Source organism: Rhinolophus sinicus, chromosome 8 (assembly GCF_057876585.1).
Source record: "Rhinolophus sinicus isolate RSI-liver-muscle chromosome 8, RSI-T2T, whole genome shotgun sequence".
NCBI classification, from domain to species: Eukaryota; Metazoa; Chordata; class Mammalia; order Chiroptera; family Rhinolophidae; genus Rhinolophus; species Rhinolophus sinicus.
The window spans coordinates 59,816,850-59,841,319 of record NC_142508.1 but is presented as its reverse complement, the minus strand read 5'-3'; the positions used below and the strand labels follow the sequence as shown (position 1 = coordinate 59,841,319).

The following is a 24,470-nucleotide window of genomic DNA, read 5'->3' as shown; positions in this document are numbered from 1 at the left end:
GTATGTAGCTCCCAACCTGTTACCACTCCAAACAGTACTCCCCAAACTGTGAATGCCTTAAACAGACCCACCCACCCCATTCCCCATCACAAGACCTCTCTTCTGTCATTCATACCTCCCAAATCCTCCCCGCCACCAACGCCCCAGTCAGGCTTCCCTCATGAACAGCCCTCTGTAAGGATCCTATTCTATCAGCCAGACCCTCAAACTCCCCTTTCCGTAGCCAACGTCCAACGAGATCCTACTTGTATTATGAGTTCCCAAACAACCCTCCCCAGTCACCAATAGCCCTCACAAATGCCCCTGTCGTCAACGTCATCAACTCCACTCACCCTGGGTTGCCCCTCGCGAGCCGCGCCGGAAGCCCCGCCCCTAGCCGGTTGCTAGGCTCCGGTAGCCGGAAGTCCCGCCTGCCGTGTATTCACCGCCGTCGCCGTCGCTGTCGTTGTTGTTGTGGTTGGTGCTCTGCGCTCCGCGGCTCCGAGAGCCGGCTGCGTCCTTTCCCCGCCGCCGCCATGAAGTGGATGTTTAAAGAGGACCATTCGCTGGGTAAGCGCTCGGCCACTGGCCGGGCCGTGGGGGCCGGCGCGGAGGGTGGGCCCTTCCCCCACTCGGGCCGCCCTGGGCTGGGCCGGGCGGGGCGGATGTAGAGCTTTGGGTTCAGGTCGCCGAGGCCCGGGTTCCCCGGGCAGCTGCCCACAGATCCCGTGCCGCCTTCCGCAGGCCCTGCCGGGAGCCAGGGGATCGAAGACTGAGGCCGCTGGGACGCCCGAACGAGGGCCCGGGGCGTGCGTAGGTCGCGGGGGGAGGAAGGCTGCGTGCCCCGGAACCGGCCTGCGGGCAGGCATGACCGTCAGCCGATGTGTTTCTCCCACAGAACACAGATGCGTGGAATCCGCGAAGATCCGAGCGAAATATCCCGACCGGGTTCCGGTGAGTGGACTCCCCGCCCCTTCACCTCACTGTCACCCCTGTCGTCTGGGACCCATGACAGGGCACCAGGCCATTCAACAGTTGACAAGTTGAGGTTCCAGCCCCGGTTATAGTAGCAGATGAGCCAGACTGGGTTAGGGGCCGTACGGATGCGGGCGTGAAGGGGCTGGAGCTGGTGCTGTTCAGGGTGCCTCAGTGCTGAATCTCCCGATCTAGGCCAGCGAGCTGTCTGCAGCCTCTGGGCTCCCTCGCTAATTATGTAAGGAACGATGTTCTAGGACAGGGCAACAGGTCACTGCCACTTTGGGGAACGATGGTGGAGCGAGACTGTCACTTTGGTCTTGGACGTGGTACTTTAGTCTCAGGACATTCTCATCTTTAACTTTGAGCCACCATTTTTATCTGACTTCCAGCACCCTTTCCTTACCCCTGACCCTGTCATCTTTTCCTGACCAAAAAAATCTGAGAAGCTGCTGAAAACCCCTTGTCCTGTAGTTTTCCCTTAATCAATACTAAATATGATCCTATATTTCTTTCATGGTAGGGGTGATGGTTTCTGTAATCCTTATTGATTTTTAAAGAACATCCAGGCCTGTTATTGTAGCTCATTGCTTGTGAACAATTTCTTTGGAGAGGTGTGAGGGGGACAAATTGAAAACCTGCTTCAGAGAGAATCAACAGGCCAAATGAAGAGCTTGGTTCTTGGCTGGCTGGAATTGCCAGTCATTTCCATTAGTCCATCCACTCTCATTTCCTGTGTTCCTTGGGATCTTAATTCCGCTGTAGTGTGAAGGTAGATCCTTTCTGGGATCCTGGAGTAAAAGGCTGCTGATGGAACCCTCACTAGATATTCTCAGGTCTGCCCAGACAAAATGTTGAAAGCTTTGTAGTAAGGGCTGTGTTTCTCTTATGCATGCTGAGATCAGGGATGAGAAATATAGTAACTGACCACAGAAAAACACTTACTGTTTCCCTATAACATATTTATATCAGTTGTTAACCTCCAGAGTCTGTGGTCTATTAATTCAGGGGCATGTTTTTTCATGTTACGCAGTTTCCCACCCACCTCCTTGCCCACACACTGTTCATCAGCTCCCTGACAATCCAAGGCCGAAGTCTTACATTAGAAATCCAGTCCTGATCTCTCTTTGCTTTGCCAGGTGATTGTGGAAAAGGTCTCAGGCTCTCAGATTGTTGACATTGACAAACGGAAGTATCTGGTTCCATCTGACATCACTGTGGCTCAGTTCATGTGGATCATCAGGAAAAGGATCCAGCTTCCTTCTGAAAAGGCGATCTTCCTGTTTGTGGACAAGACAGTCCCACAGTCCAGGTGAGAGATGTGTACTAGTATTGGTCATCTGCTTGGCTGTTTATAGAACTCAAAACTTTGGCGGTCTGAAAATTCTTAGAAGCCCTGACTGGAAATCAGGATTTTTGTGCTTCCTGACATTAGGAGCTCAGGGAAAATAAAGGCTTCAATACATGGGAGTGTGCTTTGGGTTAAGACTAGAACAAGGCCTGGATTATTTAAAAAAAATACAGTTGAGGACTTAGTTAAGCTTAAGCCATCAGTAGAACTGAAACCTGGAAGGGTTTTCTCCAAGTGATCCAGGGACTAAGTCTTGTCATTCTCCACTAGGAGCTTGTGGACCTTGCTGAGGCTCAGCTTCAGTTAATCACCCCGCTTGCTTGCCCTCTAAACTCAGTCAACTCAGTGCCACTGTGAGAATCTGTAGCTGCCTGGTCTTCAGTACACTACAATGGCTGCTGTCCAGCAAAAGGCTCTGAGGTCTCTCTGCAGACTTAAACCTCCCGTGGTATCATCTGTGCTGTCAGGTTAACCGCCCCCATGCTCTAGCTATTGTGCTTCCTGGAAGCAGTCTTTGGGATAACTTGGGGCTGAATCTAGGCAGTGCATTATAATTCCCTTCTTCCGTGTAGTTGACAGCTCAGATTTAGTCCCCTGTGGAAAGAGGAAAATGGACAGGCTCAGTCTAAATCCCTGGTCAGTCCTTTCCTGTTAACTGATTGAATACTAGGCCCTGAGCCAGATGCTGGCCCCCTCTTTCCTGAGTGTGAGTTTCTGGCTGCATCTCATCTTTGTGACCCAAACTAAGTTTCATTTGCTACTTCCTAAAAGTAGTCCTTCTAAAAATTAAGGCTTTCGGAAGCCCTGGGAAATAACCCAATGTGGCCAAAATATGTTCCTTTTGAAAATCCTTGAAAGCTCCAGAAGAGGCCTAAGCCAAATTCTAGTCCTTTTCCTATGAAAGGTAGAAAGCTCTTTTTCAGTCTGAAAGACCAAAAGGCAGAAAGGCTATTTTTTTGGTGTGATTTGCTTTTTCCCAATCTCTATCACTTCTACTCTACTCCCTGGTGTTTGGCAGAGAAGCAGGATAGGGGAGAAATGGAAGATTCTTCCCTAAGGTCTGTTGACATAAGAAATGTCCAAACGTAGAGAATTTTTATATGTTTGTTTGAGCCTAAACTGATGACACAGTGACTGGGAAGCAAGATCTCAAATGCTCCGGAGAGTGACAGTTTTACAGTGTCTTCTATGCATTTGGAATTAAGGCTGGAACATAAGGAAGATGACATGAAGATGGGAGCAAGCAAGGTGGAGATTGGATTACAGGATAGTTAAGTCTCTGTGCTCTCTTGAGGGTGGTTACCTTACTTCAAAGGTATGTTAATTTAGATGCACAGAAGCAATGGATGGGACTTGCTTAAGGCAAAGATAAACCTTTTATTTAAAATGTTAGTTGCCTGGAGCATGATTATCCACCACACCTGCCCAGTTAAGATTTTATGATCAGATCGCCCTGTGAGGTTACTTTCCATAGAACCCCTTTTTCATCCACAGGCCAGTGTCCTGCCTGAGGGGACAGGCCGGGTCCTGCCTGCTGGGTGCCTTTGCTATAGTAGCTATTGCTCAGGAAGCTGTGGTGTGGCCAGGGGTGATCTTGTCAGCCAGAGTTGGGCCCTTCAAGCCTTCCTTTGTAGCCTCTGGGCAGTGTGGCACTGGGTATACTCTTCACGAGGGGAAGAAGCCCTGTGTATCTGTGCTCAGTCAGCTCCATGTACAGGGGTAGGGGAGGTAAATTCATTCATATCACCTGCACTTTTGCAGAGCCTTGGTGACTGTTTCCTCCTTCCTGGAGTTAGCTTCTTAGTGGGAGGGAGGAGGTGACTAGGACCTATGGCATTACGTTTATTTCCTTCAATTCTTCTTCTTTTTTAAAATTTATGCATATTGGTGTGGTCAACAAAAGTACATAGGTTTCAAGTGTACAATTCTATAATACATCATCCATATATTGCATTATGTATTCACCACCCAGAATCAGTTCTCCTTCCATCACCATATATTTGACTCCCTTATTGCCTTTGATTTTGATCCTCTGATACTTCTTGAAGGAAATGAAGCAGGCTTCTGGAAACGTTAAGATTACTCTGATGGTTCCACATTAATCTAGCAATTAAAATAGCTGCAGATTTTAGCAACTGCCCTCTCCCCCCATTATCCCTGAGATATAAATAGAATTGGAAATGAAAAGTGATTCTCAGGGCCGCAGAATCTGCTTCATGTCCATTTTTCTCTCCAAGTCTCCTTTGCCTTTCCAACCTGGTAAGATTCTGCCCTAAAGCAGATTTACTCCAATGACCCAAGTCAGGATTTTAGTCACTAACGAGGGCCCCTGTGCCCAGGCCCTCAGTGCCCCTGGCACCAGTTAATGACTTCCTGCAATCATTAAAGCAGCAGTTCTTTTTTTTTTTTGAGGGTTTTATCCTTAAAACAAATTTGTTTATAAACAAAAGAGGCATGCTTGTGACATCATGGGGCTTTATGCAAATGATTAATCACCTGATAGCAGCACAAACAAAATTACCACAGGGTCTCTTTCCTAAAGCTGGTGTGTGACTCAGCTTCTCCATCTCCTCCCCTAAGGCAGTTTCGCAGCTTTTTCCTCAGCTCTTTCCAGACTCCTTAGGGAAGCCCAGGGCCACCCTTAACCTTTGCCTGTGCTTGCAGCTCTCAGTGGCTGGGGAAATGAGTTGGAAAGGGATGAATCTAAACTCGCAGGAGCTCTCCCGCATCCCAAAGCAGACAGCACTTAAGCCTGAGGCTGAGAGGAAGTGACTTCAATTATACATAAGTGCCTTGGAGCAGAACTTGGGGAGAGTGTTCAACATGTAGAATGTTGGGATTATTGTTTAGAGTAGTTAGTATTAAATGTTGATTCTCGAAATAGAGACAGAGGTAAGTCCCTAAAAGTTTTACTTCCCAAATTCTTTCTGAGTTCTGTTTTATAAAAAGGGGGATCTCAACTGCCTTTTCACATTAGCATTGGAAAGTTGAATTCTCTGCATAGGTGCCTGCATCCAGAATCAGGTGAAAACCGAAAGGAGAATGGGTTGGTGCAGACAGGACTTGAGGAAGCACAGCAGTGTACAGGTTTCCCAGCCATGGCATTGAAGGGGCACTCAGACCGGCAGTGGTGCCTACCTTTTGGTCTTTGTTTAGAACACAGACAAGAGTCTTATTAATCCGCTGTTTAAAATAGAAACAGGAGTATATTAGTTAATAAAGGATCGCTAAGATGTGATAATTTGGGAATGTTACATTGGTTAACCTTTGCTGTTTAAGATTATGGTGTTAAGTTGCTTCTGGATCTTAAAGAGATACTAAGTAAAAGGAAGTTGTAATGTCTTGTAGTCCATTCAAAATGTGGTTAAATCAAGCACTTTTGATCATTTCTGGGTAAATACCTCTTCAAGAACAGGGTTTATTTCAGCAGTTGAATAGGGTTTATTTATATCAGAGAAAAATCTGATGAAAGAAACAAGCAGTAGTTCATTTTTTTGGAAGCTCAGGGAGCCTTCGGGGACGTAGTAACGCTCGTACTTTGAGGCCGGTGCCTGTGTGGCCACTGGCCTGCCACTTCTCCCCTCCTCCCGCCCCCTGCAAGAAAAGAGAGAAATCCAGGTCCAATGGAAGCACATGTGCTTCGAAACAGATGGGAGGCCAGGTGTGCCTATCAGTCCAGGTGATCCATGAGTCAGGCTGGATCCCACAGCCCCGTGACCTGACCTTGGTTGGGGGCCGTGGGGACGTTCTGTAGGGAATGGACGTCCACACCGTTCTAGGTCAGCCTCCCCTGATTCATAGGCTGTTGAGTAGCTTAAAACTAATGTTTCCCTCAGCAGCATGGCCATTCCTACATGTGGATCCTTCTGAAAGGTTATTGCTTAGTTTGTCTGGTCTGTGACCCTGAATGGACGGGTGGGAGACAGGGTTTTAAGGAGCAATTTAGGTTCATTCCACTTGGTACTTCAGGGACGCACCACACTTAGATTGGCTCCATGGCTTGAATTTGCATTGGCTTTTCCCATTTGTTTGTCAGGCTCAGAGCTTGGAAGGTGGCAGTACCCCTCGTCCTCAGCAGCAGCCTTCTCGGATGAGTGCATGCGTACTTGATGCCACTGTGCTGTGCATGAGCATTAGGCCCCGGAGGCCATCTTGGGGTGTGTTCTGCAGCCAGTAACAGGCAGGAAGCTGTGGAGAGGCAGTGTGGCTCGCGAGGTGTCAGGCCGTGCAGCAAGCCTCAGCAGCTTAGCCAGGCAGACACCACAGAGCTACCTCTGCATTTGGACCCTAGGGCATTCCAGCGGTGGCCTGCCCAGTGTGGCCCAGGCTGTGAATTTGGAGAGGGAAGTTTATCTTAGAGGCTTAGGAACTTGTCTGAAACTGACACACTAGTCTCCTGCCATAGATTGCTGACTAGGGTTATAGTTTTCATTCCTGTACTTCCACTTGACTGTGCTTTTAATGGGACTTAAAAAACATTGTTTTAAAAACTGTACTTGTAGCCCAGCTCTTTTTGGCTCCAGGCCAAGTTATTCTGTGTGTGGCCTGGTGCTACAAGTGCTATTTTCAAATCATACTATACAGAGGGATGTGCCAGTCTTCTTTCTGGGCACCCAAGGAAGCCTTGAAATCAGGTGTCAGTTGAAGCTAAGGCTCTGCTGAATGGAGTGTTTAGCTCCTAGCATTAAGCATTGTCAGTTTTAAAGTTCTTGCCCAAGGGTTATCCTGAGTATAAGAACACAGTGCTACTGACAACTAAATAAAGTTTCCACACAAGGCTGTGTGACAGAGAAAAGGAGAAGAGTGAGAGGACTCTTAAAGTTTTTAGGCACAGTCATCTTGCTGTCAAATGACAGGATCTGAAGGAGAGAACACTAAGATCTGGCACACAGTGTGTGATGCAGAGGCCGGCAGCAGTGGCCTTACCTGGGAACGTGTCAGAAATGTAGTCTCAGGCCCCACCTGACCTGGTGATTCTGTGTGCACGTCGGTGTGTATGAGCGGCTCTGCGCTAAGGGAGCTCTCTGCAGAAGGTACAGGGATGCTGGCGTTAGGTCACCAGAACAGATGAGCTGTGTATGTACATGGAGGCAGCAGAGCTCGGTGGCAAGAGTGTCTCCTGGCTTTGTGACCTGAGGGGAATCATTTAATCTCTCTGTGCCTTACTTTTATGCTCTATGAACTACGGCCTATGATAGTACCTGCCTCTTAAGATTGTTGTGAGGATAAGAGGGGTATGTAATACACTTAGAACAGTGCTTGGCACTAAGTGCTATTATGATTGGGATTTACGATCAGCCTCTGTAGCTGCTAGGGCACTGGTTAAGCAAATTTATAAACTAAGTTTTACTTAAAAGACAATGGAATCTCAAGACAGAAAGCCACATATTTATAGCCGCCACCCCCCCCACCCCACCCCCCATCTCAGAGCCTGCCTTAGATGGTTGTGGTTCCTGTGTTCACCGCAGACAGCATAGAGAGTCTGGGGTGGGACACTGGTGTTCATAAAGCTCCTCAAAGTATGTATTTTTTAAAAACTTTCTTAGATTAAATTTGTTGGGGTGACATTGGTTAATAAAATTACATAGGTTTCAAGTGTACAATTCTACAGTACGTCATCTATATACCACATTGTGTGCTCACCACCCTAAGTCAGATCTTCTGTCAGCATATATTTGACTCCCCAAGCATTTCTAGTTCAGCAGTGGGACTCAGGCTTTCAAAAAACAGAACTTAGTCAGATGGAAGCAAACTTGACAAAGGCACCAAGGGGTGGCTGCCTTTGAATTGCACACAATATCTGCTACACCTGCATCGAAACCCCTTGGGTAATGGTAGTGAGGAGATGGTAAGACAGGTCTCATCAAGGTCACCCTTGACATGACTAAGTGGGGCAAAGGGAGTTAGTTGTGGCAATCGCTGTAGCTGTTTTCCCCTTAGCCTCATTCTGAGGAGTCGCAGGGAAAAGCAGAATTCCTCGGGGGCATTCCCAGCTACCAGGGTAAAAGTCTTCTTGAGAGATTCAGCTACTTGTTCAAGCCCATTGCTGTTCACTCCATTTCCTGGTGTGTCACTCTGCTTCCTGACCGACCACATGGCTCTTAAAGATAAGCATCTCAGAGTAAAGCAAGGCAAAGCAAAACAAAACAAAACAAGGAAGACAAGTATCTATGTTCCTCTGGCAGAGGGACTGGCAGAAGGACCTGGCTGCACGGGGACTCATCTGGCATTTTAAAACATACTGATGCCTGGGTCCTACCTCCAGAGATAATGATTTAATTGGTCTGGGATGGGCTTGGGCATGGAGATGTTTTTAAAGCTCCCCATTGTTTCTGATGTGTAGCCAAGATTGAGACAGACACAGGCTCTCCGGGTGGTCTCCTGAGTGGGGGTTCCTCCTCCTATCCAATGCTCCCCAAGTCCTTACATGTTCCAGAGCAGTGAAATAGCATGTGAGCCACATTGGTAATTTTAAATTTTCAGTTAGCCACATTAAGAAAGAAACAGGTGAAATTAATTTTAATATATTTATCCAGTATATCAAAACTATCATCATTTCAACATGTAATCAAAATTGAGATATTTTACGTTCTTTTTTCATACTGATTCTTTGAAATTTTGTGTGTTTTACACATATAACACATCCCAATTCAGACAAGCCACATTTCAAGTGCTGAAAATAGCTAGAGGTTACTGTATTGGCCAGCAAAACGTAGGGCATGTCTATCATAGCAGAAATCTCGACTAAACAGTACTGTTCCAGGTTCAGAGACCCTCACAGGAGTACTGTTTCATTGTACAAGATGCTGATGACAGGCCGTTTCGTATTCATACTCATCCACCCCCACGTTGTTACTTAATAATTCTCATCTACCCACACAGCCAAACGGGCTGAGCTTGAAAATGGGCAGGAAGAACAGGAAAGGGAAAAACTCCCCTTTACAAATGTGGCCTGTGTCCCTGTTTACATGGAGGTCCCATACAGCCTGCTACGGGTACAGCAGGAGAGTGGTGCAGTCATTACTTCACCAGCTTGAGGCCCTGGACCCCTCGTTATCTACCCCAGTGGCCCTTACTTGACTGAGTCCTGCATTTAAGCATCTCTTGTGACATGTCCAGGCTAGTGACCTCTGATGTCTCGAGCTGGCACTCAGACCCCTACTTTACTGCTGGTTCTGATTGACCTAACCAGGCACGGTGGCACTGAGTTTAACACATGTCCTCGCCTCCTTCTCATCTCTAATAGTACAGTCACGTGGCCAGAGCTCATGTGCGGTTCCAAGTGTTACTAGTCTTACTTGAGCAGGTACAGCTCGGTTTTGTGGCCGAGAACTAGATTAGGTCTCCTCTACTGCAGTCTGTTTTGCTGCTTAGGGAAAGCCAGCTTTCCCACCCACACATGTTTACGCAGTACCTATTTCTGGAGGGTTCTTAGGAAGGTTGGGCAGGGCGTCCTTGGATCCCAGATACAGTCTGAGAGCTGTTTGCGTTACATGTGAGGAAAAGAACTTCTCTTTGATGAGCTGATGCAGATCTCTGGGGCATAGCGTTTTTGGTGGGGGAGCTTCCACAAGAATGAACCCACCTGTACTTACATGTTAGGTACAAATTATAAATCTTCAATAAACCAGCCGGAGGAGAAGAAAGCTCTATGCACTCTTCCTTACCTTGGTCCTCCACCCATAAAGGGATGGGCCCCTTGGGTCCTTAATTTTGCTTAGCTTTTTCCCCTTGCCCAGGGCATTCAGAAAGCATTCGGAATGTATTAACCAGTACTACCAGCCAAGCCCACTCAAGGAGCGAGATAGAGCTGTCCTCTGAGGGATTTATTTTGTGTGAGGGTGAGTGCGAATGGCCTTGCCTTGCGGCAGGAGGATGGAGATTTGATTCTACTCTTACGTGTGTGTGATTTCCAGAGCCTGCTTAATCTTAGTCTTTTGTGGCTCCACTTACCTTCTTTACTACAGGATTGTAGCATGTACTGAGATTTGAATTTCTTTTTTTTCACCTACCACCAAAGGTGTGGGAGAGAGTAGCTAGTTTAAGGAGTCAAGTTCCTTGTCCTCGAGTATCTTTCTCCCAACACCTACACTCAGTAACTAAACCCAATTCTCAATGTTGTTTTTCTCTTTCAAGCCTAACTATGGGACAACTTTACGAGAAGGAAAAAGATGAAGATGGATTCTTATATGTGGCCTACAGTGGAGAGAACACCTTTGGCTTCTGAGGGCCAGCGCTCGGCTAGGTGCACCGTTCCTGCTTGTGTATCTTGTAAATAGCCGGCTGTTTTCAGTTACTATACCAGAACCTCTTCACATAGACCTATTAGTGCATTTGTAACTGGATTGATTTCTTAATATATTGGAAGGTTTTGTTTCCTTAGACTAGTAAATTATCATACAGAGTTTTATTTTGAGTTTTTCTTTTTGTGCACTGTCCTCATGGCTGTACTCTCCAGAGAACTTGTTCCTATGGGAATCATATTTAATGAAGATATTTCCATATTGAAGTGAGGTAGGTGGGGTATTGAAGTGAAAGGGAGGGAGATGATGCATTTATTCTGGATTATGTTTGAAGTGTTAGATGGCTAAGTATTAAAAGCATCCAAATTAAATCCTTAGCAGTCAGAACACTTGCTTCACTAGATTTTTGCCAACTGCCAATCATGTTGGACTGAGCTAATCTGTTCCTCTTTCTGAAACTACTAAGGTAAATAATTAACAATAAAACTTCCTCTTATAAAGGCATTGCAGTGTGACCACGTCCTTTATTCACCATCTTTTAGATTGGTCAGAGAAGTAGCTCCTATGTCTGCTGGGCCAGGAGGAGAGTTTGTGGGGCCCATGGCATCACAGCCAGGAACAGAAAGCAATGGCCTGTGTCATAGGAGGGACATTTTCTTTTAAGTGGTTAAAATGTTCACATGGTTCAGATATCAAGCCTCTATAAAAAGGTATACATTGAGAGCTCCTACCACTGTCTTCTGACTACCTGAACCCTCTGCCTTATGGGAAACTACTTTTACTGGCTTGTTTCTTTTTACTATTTATTTTTGGAAGTACAATTAAATATGAATATATGTCCTTATTTTCTTATACAAAAGAAAACACATATACTTACGTATATTGCTTTTTTCATTTAACAGTATATCCTGGTGATCCTTCCATATCAGTCCATAACCTTTTTATTTATTTTTATAGCAAATAGTATTACACTGTGTGGATATATCATCATTACTTAACTAGTCTCCTATTAATGGGGGATTAAGGTGCATTGGGGTTGTTTGCAATCTTTCACTGTTACATACAGTTTTGGAATGATAACCATGCACACACAGCCTTTATAGGCTGTTGCTCTTCAATCAGTACTTTCTTTCTAAAAATCAAGATTTAGATTTATTTTTCCATGCCTGTGAGTTTCATGATTTCTCACAAATTAGTATAGATGTGTAGGCTTGCCAGCACACCAACGCATCTCAGAGGAAATGCTTACTTTCCTAAATCTTCCTTAGATGGACTATGTTGGAGGCTAGAGACCTACATAGATCATTAGAATAAAGAAATCAGGTATCACTCAGTGATGTAAGAAAATGTAGTTAAAATGACTGTCAAATATCTACTGGGAAAGAAACAAAGATCTTTAGCTTCATTTTTACCAAATTATATAAGCAACCTGTCAGAGCTCTCTACTGATGACAGCTTCCCTATTGGGATCAGAAGAAATACTCTTGTCTTGGCAGTTTGTTGGTCTTTCCCAAACCTGACCCATTAAAATCTGTGGTCCTCTTTGCTGGTAGTTTCAAACTAGAAGCAGGAGGAAACTGGCCTATAAGTGAGCAAGGTAAAGGGAAGGAACACTCTGTGTTATAAGGAATCTTGTTTGCAGTGACATATACCAACTCAAACTGGCTAACGCTCTACAAAGGCAATTTATTATTTCATCTATCAAATAGGGATGGTTCACTGGCTTCAGGCATAACTAAAACCAGAGATCAAATGATAACATCAAAAGTCTTTCCATCTCTTGGTTTTGTTTTCCTCTGTGTTTACTTCATTCTCAGGCAGATTCCTTCCATGTGATGGCAAAGATGGCCTCATCAGCTTAGCAACTCCAGTAGAAGGAAGAGCATTTCTTCTGAGAACAACGTCAAAAGTCTCTGGGAGGACTCTGGCCTTGCTTGAATTACTAAACAGCCCTCTCCATGGGGCAGGAACTGGTGGGAGGCAGCGGTGAACCCCTCCTTAACCATGTGAACAGAACAGGATTATACAGACATGGAGGAGGGACAGCGTTCCAAAGGCGCTTTGATCTGTTTCTGCTTCACAACCACAAACCCACAAATGCAACTGAGAATAGAGGGCAGAAGAAAATCAAAAGGCAAGTGTCACCGTAGCCAACTGTGATTTTCTTTCTTTTAAAAGTAATTTATAGTTAGCATTTATTGAGCACTCACTGGGTACCAGATAATTTACATACATTATCGTGATTAATCTTCAAAAACCCCTCATAAGTAGGTAATATAATTCCCACAGCCACACTGCTAACAACTGGCAGAACTGAGACACCACATTTGAGATTTAAGAGGAACGATTGCAGTTGGCAGTATCAAATCATCTTGTGATGTCTGTTTTCTACTTACAGTGTGCCTCACACTATGTTGGACAGACACTGGGGCACAAATATGAATAAAGCATCACCCCATTCTACTGGAGCTTATGGTCTGGTAGGAAACTGACACAGATGATTATAAAGCAATGCTGTAAGTGCTATAGTAGAAAGTATTGGAACAGAGGAGAGACTATTACCTATAAAAACTCCTGAGGAAAGCAGCCTTATTTGTAATATCTAATAAAATTGGATTTGTCAATGTTACCTTTAAAATGCAGCATCTGATTGAAGGTTTTAAAAGTTATCTTAGTAAATAAAATTCAGCAGTACAATTAAATAGTCCTCACCAGGCAGAACTTAGTCCAAGAATGGATTATGTAGTTCCTCATTATGTCTACTAAAAAGTATACCAAATTAACAAAGAATATATATGTTCATAGATGAAGAAAAAGCACCTGAAACAACTCAAAACCCATTAATAATAATAATAATAATAATAATGATAATAAACCCTTAGCAAATTTCGAAGGGCACTTTAATTTGATAAAGGAAATTCATCAAAAATCTATAGCAAGTATGTACATTATATAAAGCTATGGTAAATAACTACCTATAAATAGATGATTCCAAAATCTCTATCTCCAGTCCATCTCTCTCTCACCTGATCCCCAAACCAGTCCCTCAAAATACCCATAAATAAGGCAGTGTGGTAGTGATATTGGGATAGACATCCATTAAAGGAACAAAACCCAGAAGTAGATCTGTGTATAATAAAACACGTCAGAGGTTGCATGACAAATCAGTAGGGAAATGATGAACCAGTCAACAAATATAAATGGTACTGTGACAACTGGTTACTTATATGGTAAAATTTTAGACACATTCCCATTAAAAACAGGAACTAGAGAAGGAAGTCAGGACTTTGATATATGAAGTATATCTCAATAAAGCTGTTTAATAAAAGTCTATCACAGCTTTTACTCAACACTGTCCTGGCATAAAACCAATACAATAAGAGAGAAAAAGTAAATGAGAAGCATAAAAATTAGGAAGACTGAACTGTATTTACATGCAGACAGTGATAGTCCACATAGAAAAATCCAAGAGAATCTATAAAAATTAGAACAAATGAAGTTCAGCATGGTTGCTGGATACCAGATAAGTTACAAATATTGATGTTTCTACATACCAGTTGTAACCAACTGGGGAATATAATAGGAAAAAAGATCTCATAGTCAATAAGAGAAAAATCTCTTAAGTGCATAGAAATAAATATAAGATATACAAGACCTTCATGGAGAAAATGATAAAACATTATTGAAGGACATAAAGACCTAAATAAGAGATACTTGTGTACTAATATACCATATTCAAGGATGAGAACACCCAACATTGTAAAGATGCATATTGTCCCCAGATTAACCTATGAGTTGAATGAAATTCCAATAAAAACCCCAATCAAGTTTTGTTTTTGTGTGTAATCTGGAAACTGATGCTAAAATGCATCTAGAAGAGCAAAAGGCCAAGAATAACCAAAAAGTGTTAAGGAAAACCATCTGGGGAGACCTGTCTTAGCAGTTATTAAGACTGTGCCATATGGCATAGAGATAACTAAATCGGGGAATACAACAGAAATCCAGAAACAGACCCATGTTTAAAATGTAACAGTGATGGCATGAAAATCAAACGGGAAATGATGAACTAGTTAATCCATGATTCTGTAACTGGTTACATATATGGAAAAAATAGATTCATATTATTACATCATGCCTAAAATAAATTCAGGGTCAATAAAAGATCTAAATGTGAAAAATCAAAACTTAAAAAAAATCGAGGAAAAAAATAGAATATCTATGATCTTGGCGTAGGGAGGGAGTTCTTAGACAAGATACAAAAATACAAACGAGAAAGGAAAAGATTGATAAATTTAAGTACATAAAAATAAAAATCTTAAAGTAAAAATCTTTTATACAAAAAATGTACTATAACAAAATCAATAGAAACTACAGATTGGGTGAAGATGTTTGTAACATATAAATCAAAAAAGAATTAATATCCAGAATAAATAAAGAATTCTTGCAATTAATAAGACAAACAACCCAATAGAACAATGGGCAAAAGATACCAAAACTCCTTAACGTCACTCAAGGCCACTGAGTGTGCGTCGCACATGACACCAAGTCTCAGGTGTGCCTTTGACAAAGACTGCAATGTGCACAGGGCCCTGCGGGTTGTGCATTGACACAAACTTCACTATGTAGTTAGGAGCCCTGTGAAAAGGCAAAGGAAAGGAAACTGGGATATCATTTCAAACGCATCACATTAGCCAAATGAAAAGTGCCAACGTATAAAATGTTAGGATGTGAAGCATCTGGAATTCTCATAACTGCTGCTGTGAGTATAAACTAATGCTCTCACACTGGAAAGCAGTTTGACACTATTCAGTAAAGATGAAATGCAGATAACCCTTGGCCTAGCAAATTCCATGTCTAGGTATATACCCTAGATATAGCCTACCTGTGTACAAGAGACATACAAACAAGAATGATCACTGCAGTCTTGTTTGTATGAGTAAAAAACTGGAAACCAACTAAATGTCCAACAGGAGAATAAAGAGATAATATGTGGTATATTCACACAGCAGTTAAAGTGAATGCAGCAGCGCTTCATATGTCAAAATAAGAAAGTCTCCAAAATGGTGCCAATGAATGAGAAAAAGCAAGATGCAGAAATATATTCAGCGTATCAGTTCTATAAAGTTTAGAAACACGCAAAACAATTGTATGTATTGCTTACAGGTACAAACTTATGTAATAACAGTATAAATCATGCAATTCAAGGTGGTGGCTGGGGAGTAGTATCAGGGAGGGGTAAATGTGGGGTTTCAAATACAACTAGTTATTTTTTATTTCTCCAGAAAGTAAAAGCCTGAAACAAACATAGCAAAAAGTTTACTGGCAATTTTCTGTTATTTTTGAAATGTTCTAGAACTTTTTGTTTTTAAGGTACACAGTGAGAACAGACATTGGGTCCTTCTCAAAAAAGCACGTGGGTCCCTCCATTTCTCACCTCTGTTCACTCCTCCGACCAGGGGAGGCTGGCTTCCACTTCCCTGACCCTGCTGTTTGTTGAGTTACCAAAAATAACCTTGCCCCCCAGTAGGGAAGAGGGGGGATGACAAGGTTCTTAGGGCTTACTTTCCTTGTTTTTCTTTTAGTATATTCTACATTTTCGATTACTCCCACCTAAAGCTCGTAATTGGTTCTCTGCTGATTTTCCTCTGCCCTCTTGGTCGTACTCTTTCCTGTGCTTCTCGACCTTCCCCTTGAACTCTCTCTGTTCCCAGGGTTCAGTCCAGGGTCCCCTTTTCTTATTCGTAAGAATTTGGTTGATTTTACCCTAACCAATGTCTTCAAAGACTACCTATAAATAAATGACTCCAAAATCTCTATCTCTGGCCCATCTCTCACCCGATTCCCAAACCAGTCCTTCAAAATACCCACTCTAGGTCCTTACCTCATGATATGACAGAAATCCCAAACTCTGAAACAGCTTATCATCCCCACCTCCATCTCCTGCCCTGCCCCCAAAGACCAGCTCCTCTTCCTGGCTCCCTTTTCCCAATACACGGCACCACATTCCATCCTGTCACCCACTCAGTAACCTGGAAGCCACCCTCAATACTCCCTCCTCCCCTACCTGCAATCAGCCTCACCAGCCTCTGTATTTCTCAAGTCAGTCCCCTTCCTATGGCTCTAAAACCATTATTGTCTGGGTGGGCCTCATCGTTTGTCTTCTAATTACTACAGTAACCCCCCAACTGTGGTCTCCTTGCCACCATCCCTGCCTCTGCCAATCCATCCTCCTTGCTACAGAGGAGAGTATTTCTAGAATGCAACTTCCATCCCATCTCTTTTCTCAAAATCCTGAAGTGCTGAGTTGTCGGGATAAAACCATTCTTCACAGGGCATATAAAGTTCCCCCAACATGCCCCCAAGTGCCTCTCCCCCTCCCATACTCCACCAGCCCAGCCATGGCCTGCTTTCATCTCTGGCCTTTACACACGGTGATTCTCTTCCTCAAATATCCTCCTCTCCAAACTGTCCCCACACGCACCCCCATTTCCGTTTGCTTGCTGTCCCGTAATCCTTCCCCTTCACCTCCGTGCTTAAGTATATACCTGGGCCAATGAAACTTCCCGTGCACCTTCCTCTCCCAGCTCGGTACTGGACCTCTATCCTAGCCATCTTCACACTGGACTATTCCACTGTGAAGGCAGTTAGTTGCCCGTCTTCCCTACTGGTCAAGGAGCAACAAGAGGACTATCCCCTCTCCTTGTACCTTGGGCATCGCACAATGCCTGGCATATTGATAGTACATGACTGGTCCACCTGGAGCCGAGAGCCTACTTAACAAGTGCGAACGCAGCTTAATTTTGCAGCAGTGGCTGAAACAGGCCGTGGCTACAGGGAGGGCTGGGGCAGGTGTGTGCGCTAGGCCACTGGTCCCAAAGGTGGTCTGAGGATCTTGTTCTAGAAGAATCTAAAAGGAGGCGATATAAGTGTTCTTATTCTGAGAACACTCACTTATAATTAGACTGAATGGTAGCATGCTTTAAAAAGCGCAATTGGGTCCCCTTTACACCTTTATTTCCTTAGGGAGAAAAAAAAGATCCTGGTGTTGACATGTGGGAGGCAAAGCATAGAATTAGGTAGGAGGATCTACATACACCTCTGATCAACAGCTTTGCTTCCTCGCCTCTGTGGCTGCTGAAGACAGGCTGCTGCTTCCAGATGTGGCAGGGAGAGGTGCCCGCAAGCAAACCTGCGAATGCCTGGTGTGCGGCAAGAGGCTCACAAACATTGGCTCCATAAGCTTCTGCTGAGGACAATCTCTTAATGCTTATTGGCAAAAGCTCTGGAAATCGAGACCGGCAAATTGAACGGTCACTTATGAGCTGAAGTGGCAGACCAAGGCTGGTGTTCCCTACCTGCTAGGCACTGTACACATGGAGGCAGCCCCCTCACACCTATGCTGCACATTATCTCATCCCCACAGCCCCGTCACCAGGGGGTGGTGGTGCCCTCATGTCAGGTAAGGCCACTGACACAGAGAATCTACTTACCTCCCTAAGATCGCACAACCAGTGTATCCTGGAGCCACTCAGTTCAAACTCAGGTCTAGAGCCTAGAGCCACCCTTGTTCTGCTAGACCAGAGGTTACAAATGGAATGCCTGTGTCTCTAAGTGGACCCTAGACATGTACATAAAAATCCAGTTTTCTTGCTTCTGAAAAACTTTGGAAGATCTGATAACAATCAGCAGGAACAAGATCCTGGTTTCTCATTGGATAAGGAACACACTTTTCAGTTCCCCTCCTTTCTTTAAGCTTCCTACTCCTGAAAATATCTGGGGCTGTAACCTTTGCACCATCGTTTATGCGCCATCCTTCATTTTCGAGTAGAATTTCTCCAAATTATATGCAAACAAAATACTTGCCCATCTTTCCTGAAAGAGGCATATGTCTGGGCTGCACGATCTGCCTGCTTCAGCACAGGTGCGTGAACACTGCTGTCTGGAGCTGGTTGAGACTGTGCTGCCACTCACTCCATCACCCCAACGTCCTGTTTCTCCGGTTGCCAGCTGGTTTCTCAGCCCAGCAGGTAGGGCTGTGCTAGGACAGAAGGGTATTCACAATGGCACTGGATAAATGAAGGGAAGGGAAAAGTACAGCATGAAAATAACCAGCGGAAAAGGCAGTCACTGGAGGTCAGGACAGTTCACAAGTGGCAGCAATAAAAAAGGAAGTTGATGAAATCCGGGGGTGGGTGGTGGAATATATACATCGAGAAGCGCTCTTTTCTTTCTCTCAATTATCTAATTCAGTGAAAGCAGGCAACTAGATTGTGTGCATCTATTGTGGGGCAAAGCTTGGGTTGCCCTCAGTATAATTTCTCGGAGCTCTCCTGAGAGGTTGCACATAAAGGTCTTGTTGTTGAACTGAAGAGAAATGCTGGGAATGGGCTCTGTCATCCTGCTCTGTTGTCAGGTTGGTTTCAGCACCAAGGGGCCCACCGTGCCTCCCCTAGAGACACTGTGGGTTTCAATGCGCTTTTTATTCTCTTGGCTGCTGGAGCAAACAGCCATCACTGTTTCCATTGTGAGTTCTTTTTCTTCTGGAGCCAAGCTCAAGTTCAAGGAACATGTGCTTGAGACCAACATTTGGCAGCCTGGGTCCCCACTTGGAGTGACGTTCTGCCTTAGCCTTTTTCCCATCAAGACACTTTCCCGCATTTGGAGATTGAAAAGCAATGCTGAACACACTTTGTTCTAAAAGCTGGTTCCTACTCTGCTGGCTCATCAAGATGAGGGACAAAACATCCACACCCAAATACAGAACCCAGGTTACTGGGCTAAGATAACAATTATTTCCATCCTTTCATTGTTACCAACATGACTGAGGCCATCGCATCTCAAAATGTCAATGGGCTCAGTTTCCTGGAGAAAAATTCTCTTTGCATTATCTACTCCATGAAGAATTTTATGAGAAATCCTACCTCACAGGTGAAAAAATTAAGCATCCTAATTACTGGGACCTCATTTTGTAGAACAGGTTAACAGGTTAGAAGTCAGAGATTAAATACTTTCCCCACATTCACATAGCTAGTAGCAGAGTTGGTACTAGAACATAACTACTTGAATATTCAGACCTAAGGACTACGTTTTTTTCACATTTTTAAATTGGGGAATAATTATAGACAATAAAAACTCACAGATCTTAAGTGTAGAGCTTAATAAATTTTGACAAATGTTTATATCCATGTAATCAACATTCTAATCAAAACAGAATGTTCCATCATCCTAGAACGTTCCCTTGGACCTTTTCCACTCAATCCCATCTCCCACCTTTCCCCACGAGGCAATAACCACTGCTCTGATTTCTATCCCCTTCAGTTCTGGGGCCCCAGTTGTAAGAAATGAAAATTGAATTAATACATCTTTGCCTGCAGCTCTGAAGTGCTTTTTTGCAGAATTTTCCTCCCCTTTTTGGACCACAAGTACTACTTAAGATTTGTTTTAGATCCATCTGGACAGCCTTCCAGGAAGTCAATTTTAGCCCCAGGACAGACACATTTAAGTTTAAAGGAATTCACATTTATAGGCTATGAAGGCCAACTATGATTCCTTAATATGCAGTATAAAAAGAACTTTTTGGAAAATGAAGTGGTCTCTCCAGAATATCTGCCTTCTTGCCTCTTTCTGTATCTAACTACTCCTTCAGGATAGCTGCCCTTGTTTCTATGGAAAGAATTGCTGGAGCTCTTGAAAGTGAGTACATGTGTACGGTCTACTTGGAAGTCACTTCCTAGATTTAATAACCTTCCTGCTGCAGTGGGACCCCTCTTAACTCATCTGATGTCCCCAGACAGTTGAAAATGTAACTAGCCAGCAAGGGAACTTAGAAACTGGAAACTGGAAAACTTCGGCTAAGGTTTGCTCAGAACATTGTCCTAAAGCCAAAAAAAATGTTGCCAAGGTCCAGGTGGAGGCAGCTTTCCACCAGCCACAAACACAACCGAATCAGACGGGGCCAGCTTCTCTTCCAGCCAGAGCACTGGCGGGCAGGCTGGGTCATTTTCTCCACAGCAAATTGGTCTCCCAGATGGTGACCTAATGCTTGGCACTGGTGAACTCCATAAAACAAGGCATTTCACCCTATGCTCTGAGGCAAAAATGACTACATGGAATATATACATATATAATTAATTAAGTCAAGTTTTAAAAATCCTAAAGAAAAAGAATAAAAATGATGGACACAGTCATAACATTAGAACCCATTTGTTAACACAGAGCAAAGAAGAAGCAATGCTAAAATGTAAACTCGCCTGACAGAGCCAAATTCTAGAAGACATTTTGTTAGTAAAGAGATAATTCTGTGGAATTATAAGTAGAGCTGCCAAAAGCAATGTGGGGAGTCCTTCTTTCCTATATAATGTCACTTCCTCTGAGTGTTTTCTGGTGTTTCTACAGTAGAAACACCTTTTTTCTACTAAATAGAGAAAACTTCCATTTCTAAAATGTATTTTTAAAATAGTTACTATAGGTGTGGCCAGTTAGCTCAGCTGGTTAGAGCGTGGTGCTGGTAGCACCAAGGTTGCCAGTTCGATCCCCGCATGGGCCATTGTGAGCTGCACCCTCCTTCAAAAAATAAAACAAAATAGGTACTATATTAACATGGTTCAAAAATTTAAAAAATATATATAAAGGGTCTTCAGTGAAAAGTCTCCCTCTCACTCGTGGGCCCCAGCCATTCCCTTTTTCTCCTCATGGGCCCAGTGTAGTGGTTTCCTGTGTATCTATTTATCTATTCAGAGATAGTTTAGCATATACAAGCAAAACATAGATATACACCTTTCATTGTTCTTTTTTAGAAATAAAATGTTATAATGTTGTCTGTCCTGCATTTTACTTTTTTTCCCCACTTGTATTTAGAAACAGAACTTTGAAGATGCTTTTAAATAAAGCAAAATTATATGTTCATTTACCCTTTGACTCAGCAAATCCCACTTCTAAATCTATCCAAAAGATACACTGGCAAAAATACAAAATATTTTATGTGGGTTATTCACAGGGCATTTCCAAAGGAAAGAATGAAATGTCCCTCAACAACTAAGAATGGTTACTTCTCGGGGAAGGAAAAAACAGGGAAGGGGATGCTGATAGAAGACCTTTCTGAATGTAACTTTTCCTCCCCTTTTTTTTCACTAGTTTAAACTTTGGAATCATATAAATAGTTTGTGTAGTTTTTTTAAAAGCTCCTCTAAAAATTGAAAGCAAACTGAAACAAAATTAACTATGTGTATATTTGGAGCAATAACTAAAGAGAGGAACTGTTTTAAGTGATTTTAAAATATTCACAGTCCCTAGACCAGGGTTTCTTAACCTCAGCACTGTTGATATTTTTTGGGGCCAGAAAACTCTTTGTTGTTGGGGGGTCATCCTGTGCACTGTAGGGTGTTAGCACCCAAGGCTCTCGTGAGCTTCTCTGATTGGTGACAGTTTGCATGTATTGTCACACACTGTGGCTCGGAGAATTAAGTGCTGTGCGTGTGACCATGGGGAGAGTGTTTTAAAATGTAGGAGGAAGGGGCACGCTGTGGCACAAGGAGCCACATGTGGAAGCACTAGGGTCGGTCAGGAGGTAGAGGGAGCCAGGAGGAAATGTGGGCAAGGGCTGTTATATCTGAAAGGGAAGCAAGGGGCGAGACAGAGTACGCAGGCTTGGGATTGGCTAGTTTGACTAATTTCAGTAGGCCCTGAGGCACAGGGGCTGTCCCTACTTTTCTGGTACCTGGCCCTGGGGTGATAAGGGCAGAGTGTGAGAGTCCAGAAAGGAGGTGGTTGGGTATGGGCTCTGGATTGGTTGGTTTGCATATAAAAGGTGCACTCACAGATGAGTCTCTCACTATCTCTACAAATTGGCTAGCCCTGGGAGGGGCCATCTCTCCAGGGTCAGGAAGACACAGATGTCAAAGCACCAGAGACACATTAACAGAGAGGACAACCAGGAACTTGTTAGCTGCTTTCTCCTGGCCTTCACCCAGGCACCTTTTCTCTTCGCTGACTTGAATTCTTTCACTGTAATAACTGGTGAGTATAACAGCTTTTCTGAATTCTGTGAGTCTGTCTAGTGAATCATCGAACCTGAGTGTGGTCTTGGGACCCTGATACAACTGCTAAAACCATTAGGTGAAAGGGTGGTAGGGAACTTCATAATGGGATAGATCAGGCTGATGGGGAACTTCACAATTAGATCAGGCTGAACCCATTGCTCAGTCATGGAAAGTGGGACAATCAGATGTTATGTGTTCCTCTTGATCTGATGCAACAGATGTATGCAGAATCACCTAAGAAGTGTTTCTATCAAATGAACTAAGCCTAAATCTAATCAAGCCTCTCCATGGAACTGCAAATTTATAGGAATTATGGGGGACAGGGGAACCCGTTCTCAACTTTGGAGGAAATAAGCAGCCAAATCCAGGATAGAGGAGACTCTACAGGACAAATAACATATTTGTTCAACACATAAAAAGGAGACTGAACTGTTATACATTTAGTGAGACAAAAAGCAAATCAATCAAATGAATGGTGTGGACTTTGTTTGGATCCTAATTTGAATAAATCAATAGTCAAAATACCTTAATTTTTAAAATTTTTTTGATGGACGGAATGGGGTAAGGTTCCCATTTTAGACATGATTTCTAGCTCCTCTGAAGTCTATTCTTTTTCTATGGCTCAAAGCATCCTTCTATAGAAAAACCTTCTCCTGATCATGTCCTGGTGAAAGCCAAGCACCGTCTTCTTAGAAACTTGTCATAAACTGCTCTCTCCCCACTCCTCCTCATTGGAGAGAATGAGAATCTAGTGAAACATCCTGCCTAAATGTTGACTCTTCCCTAACACTACCAGGAAAAGAATGTGTACAGTCTGTTTTAGGGTCATTGAAACATACCCTACACAAGCTCCTTGATTTCAAAGACTGTGTTGATCTGCAAGTCAGGCAGTAAGCAAATATTTGTTGAGTACCTTCTAGGTGTGTATGCTGTGCTAGAACTATGCATAAATGTAATAAGTAGAATAGAATAGAGAGCCCAGAAATAAATCCTCACTTATAGGTCAATTAATCTACGACAAAGGAGGGAAGAATATACAATGGGGTAAAGACAGTCTCTTCAATAAGTGGTGTTGGCAGAACTGGACAGATACATGCAAAAAAATGAAATTGGACTACCATATACAAAAATAAAATGGATTAAAGACTTAAATGTTAGACCTAAAACTCTAAAACTCCTAGAATAAAACATAGGCAGTAAACTTTTTGACATCACTCTTAGCAGTATCTTTTTTGGATATGTCTCCTCAGGCAAGGGAAACAAAAGAAAAAATAAACAAATGAGACTACATCAAACTAAAAAGATTTTGCACAGTGAAGGAACCTATCAACAAAATGAAAAGACAACCTACTGAATGGGAGAAGATATTCGTGAATGATACATCCGATAAGGTGTTAATATCCAAAATATATAAAGAATTCATACAACTTAACATCAAAAAAATCCAATTAAAAAACGGGCAGAGGACTTGAATAGATATTTCTTCCAAGAGGACATACAGATGGCCAACAGACATATGAAAAGATGCTCAACATCACTGATCATCACAGAAATGCAAATTAAACCACCATGAGATATCAGCTCACACCTGTCAGAATGACTATCATTGATAAATCAAATAAATGCTGGCAAAGATGTGGAGAAAAGGGAACACTAGTGAACTTTTGGTGAGATTTTAAATTAGTATAGCCACTATGGAAAACAGTATGGATATTCCTCAAAAAATTAAAAATAGAGCTGCCATAAGATCCAGGAATTCCACTTCTGGGTATTAATCCAAAGAAAACAAAAACACTAATTTAAAAAGATATATGCACCCCTATGTTCATGCAGCATTATTAGTAATAGCCAAGATATGGAAGCAACCTAGATGTCCATCAATAG

General features: G+C 43.2%; 2 protein-coding genes across 2 annotated transcripts in view; one reads left to right on the top strand and one right to left on the bottom strand.

The window, feature by feature from the left end:
- The first annotated feature begins 391 nt into the window (after positions 1-391).
- Positions 392-11,052, top strand: GABARAPL2 (GABA type A receptor associated protein like 2). The gene is made up of 4 exons (XM_019710828.3): positions 392-549; positions 878-933; positions 2,094-2,266; positions 10,442-11,052. The coding sequence occupies exons 1-4, from the start codon at positions 516-518 to the stop codon at positions 10,530-10,532; spliced, it is 354 nt and encodes a 117-aa protein (XP_019566387.1). The 5' UTR covers positions 392-515; the 3' UTR covers positions 10,533-11,052.
- Positions 2,260-24,470, bottom strand: part of ADAT1 (adenosine deaminase tRNA specific 1) — a 45,021-nt gene continuing 22,810 nt past the window's right edge. The window contains exon 11 of the mRNA XM_074314556.2: positions 2,260-2,899. Within this exon, the coding sequence (XP_074170657.2) occupies positions 2,854-2,899 (46 nt within the window). The 3' untranslated portion in view covers positions 2,260-2,853. The remainder of the gene's footprint in view (positions 2,900-24,470) is intronic.

Excerpts from the sequence above, each read along its gene's own strand:
- GABARAPL2 (XM_019710828.3), top strand. The coding sequence starts at position 516 with ATGAAGTGGATGTTTAAAGAGGACCATTCGCTGG. Across the intron at positions 934-2,093 it reads AATATCCCGACCGGGTTCCG|GTGATTGTGGAAAAGGTCTC; the intron begins GTGAGTGGACTC and ends TTGCTTTGCCAG. Across the intron at positions 2,267-10,441 it reads AAGACAGTCCCACAGTCCAG|CCTAACTATGGGACAACTTT; the intron begins GTGAGAGATGTG and ends TTCTCTTTCAAG.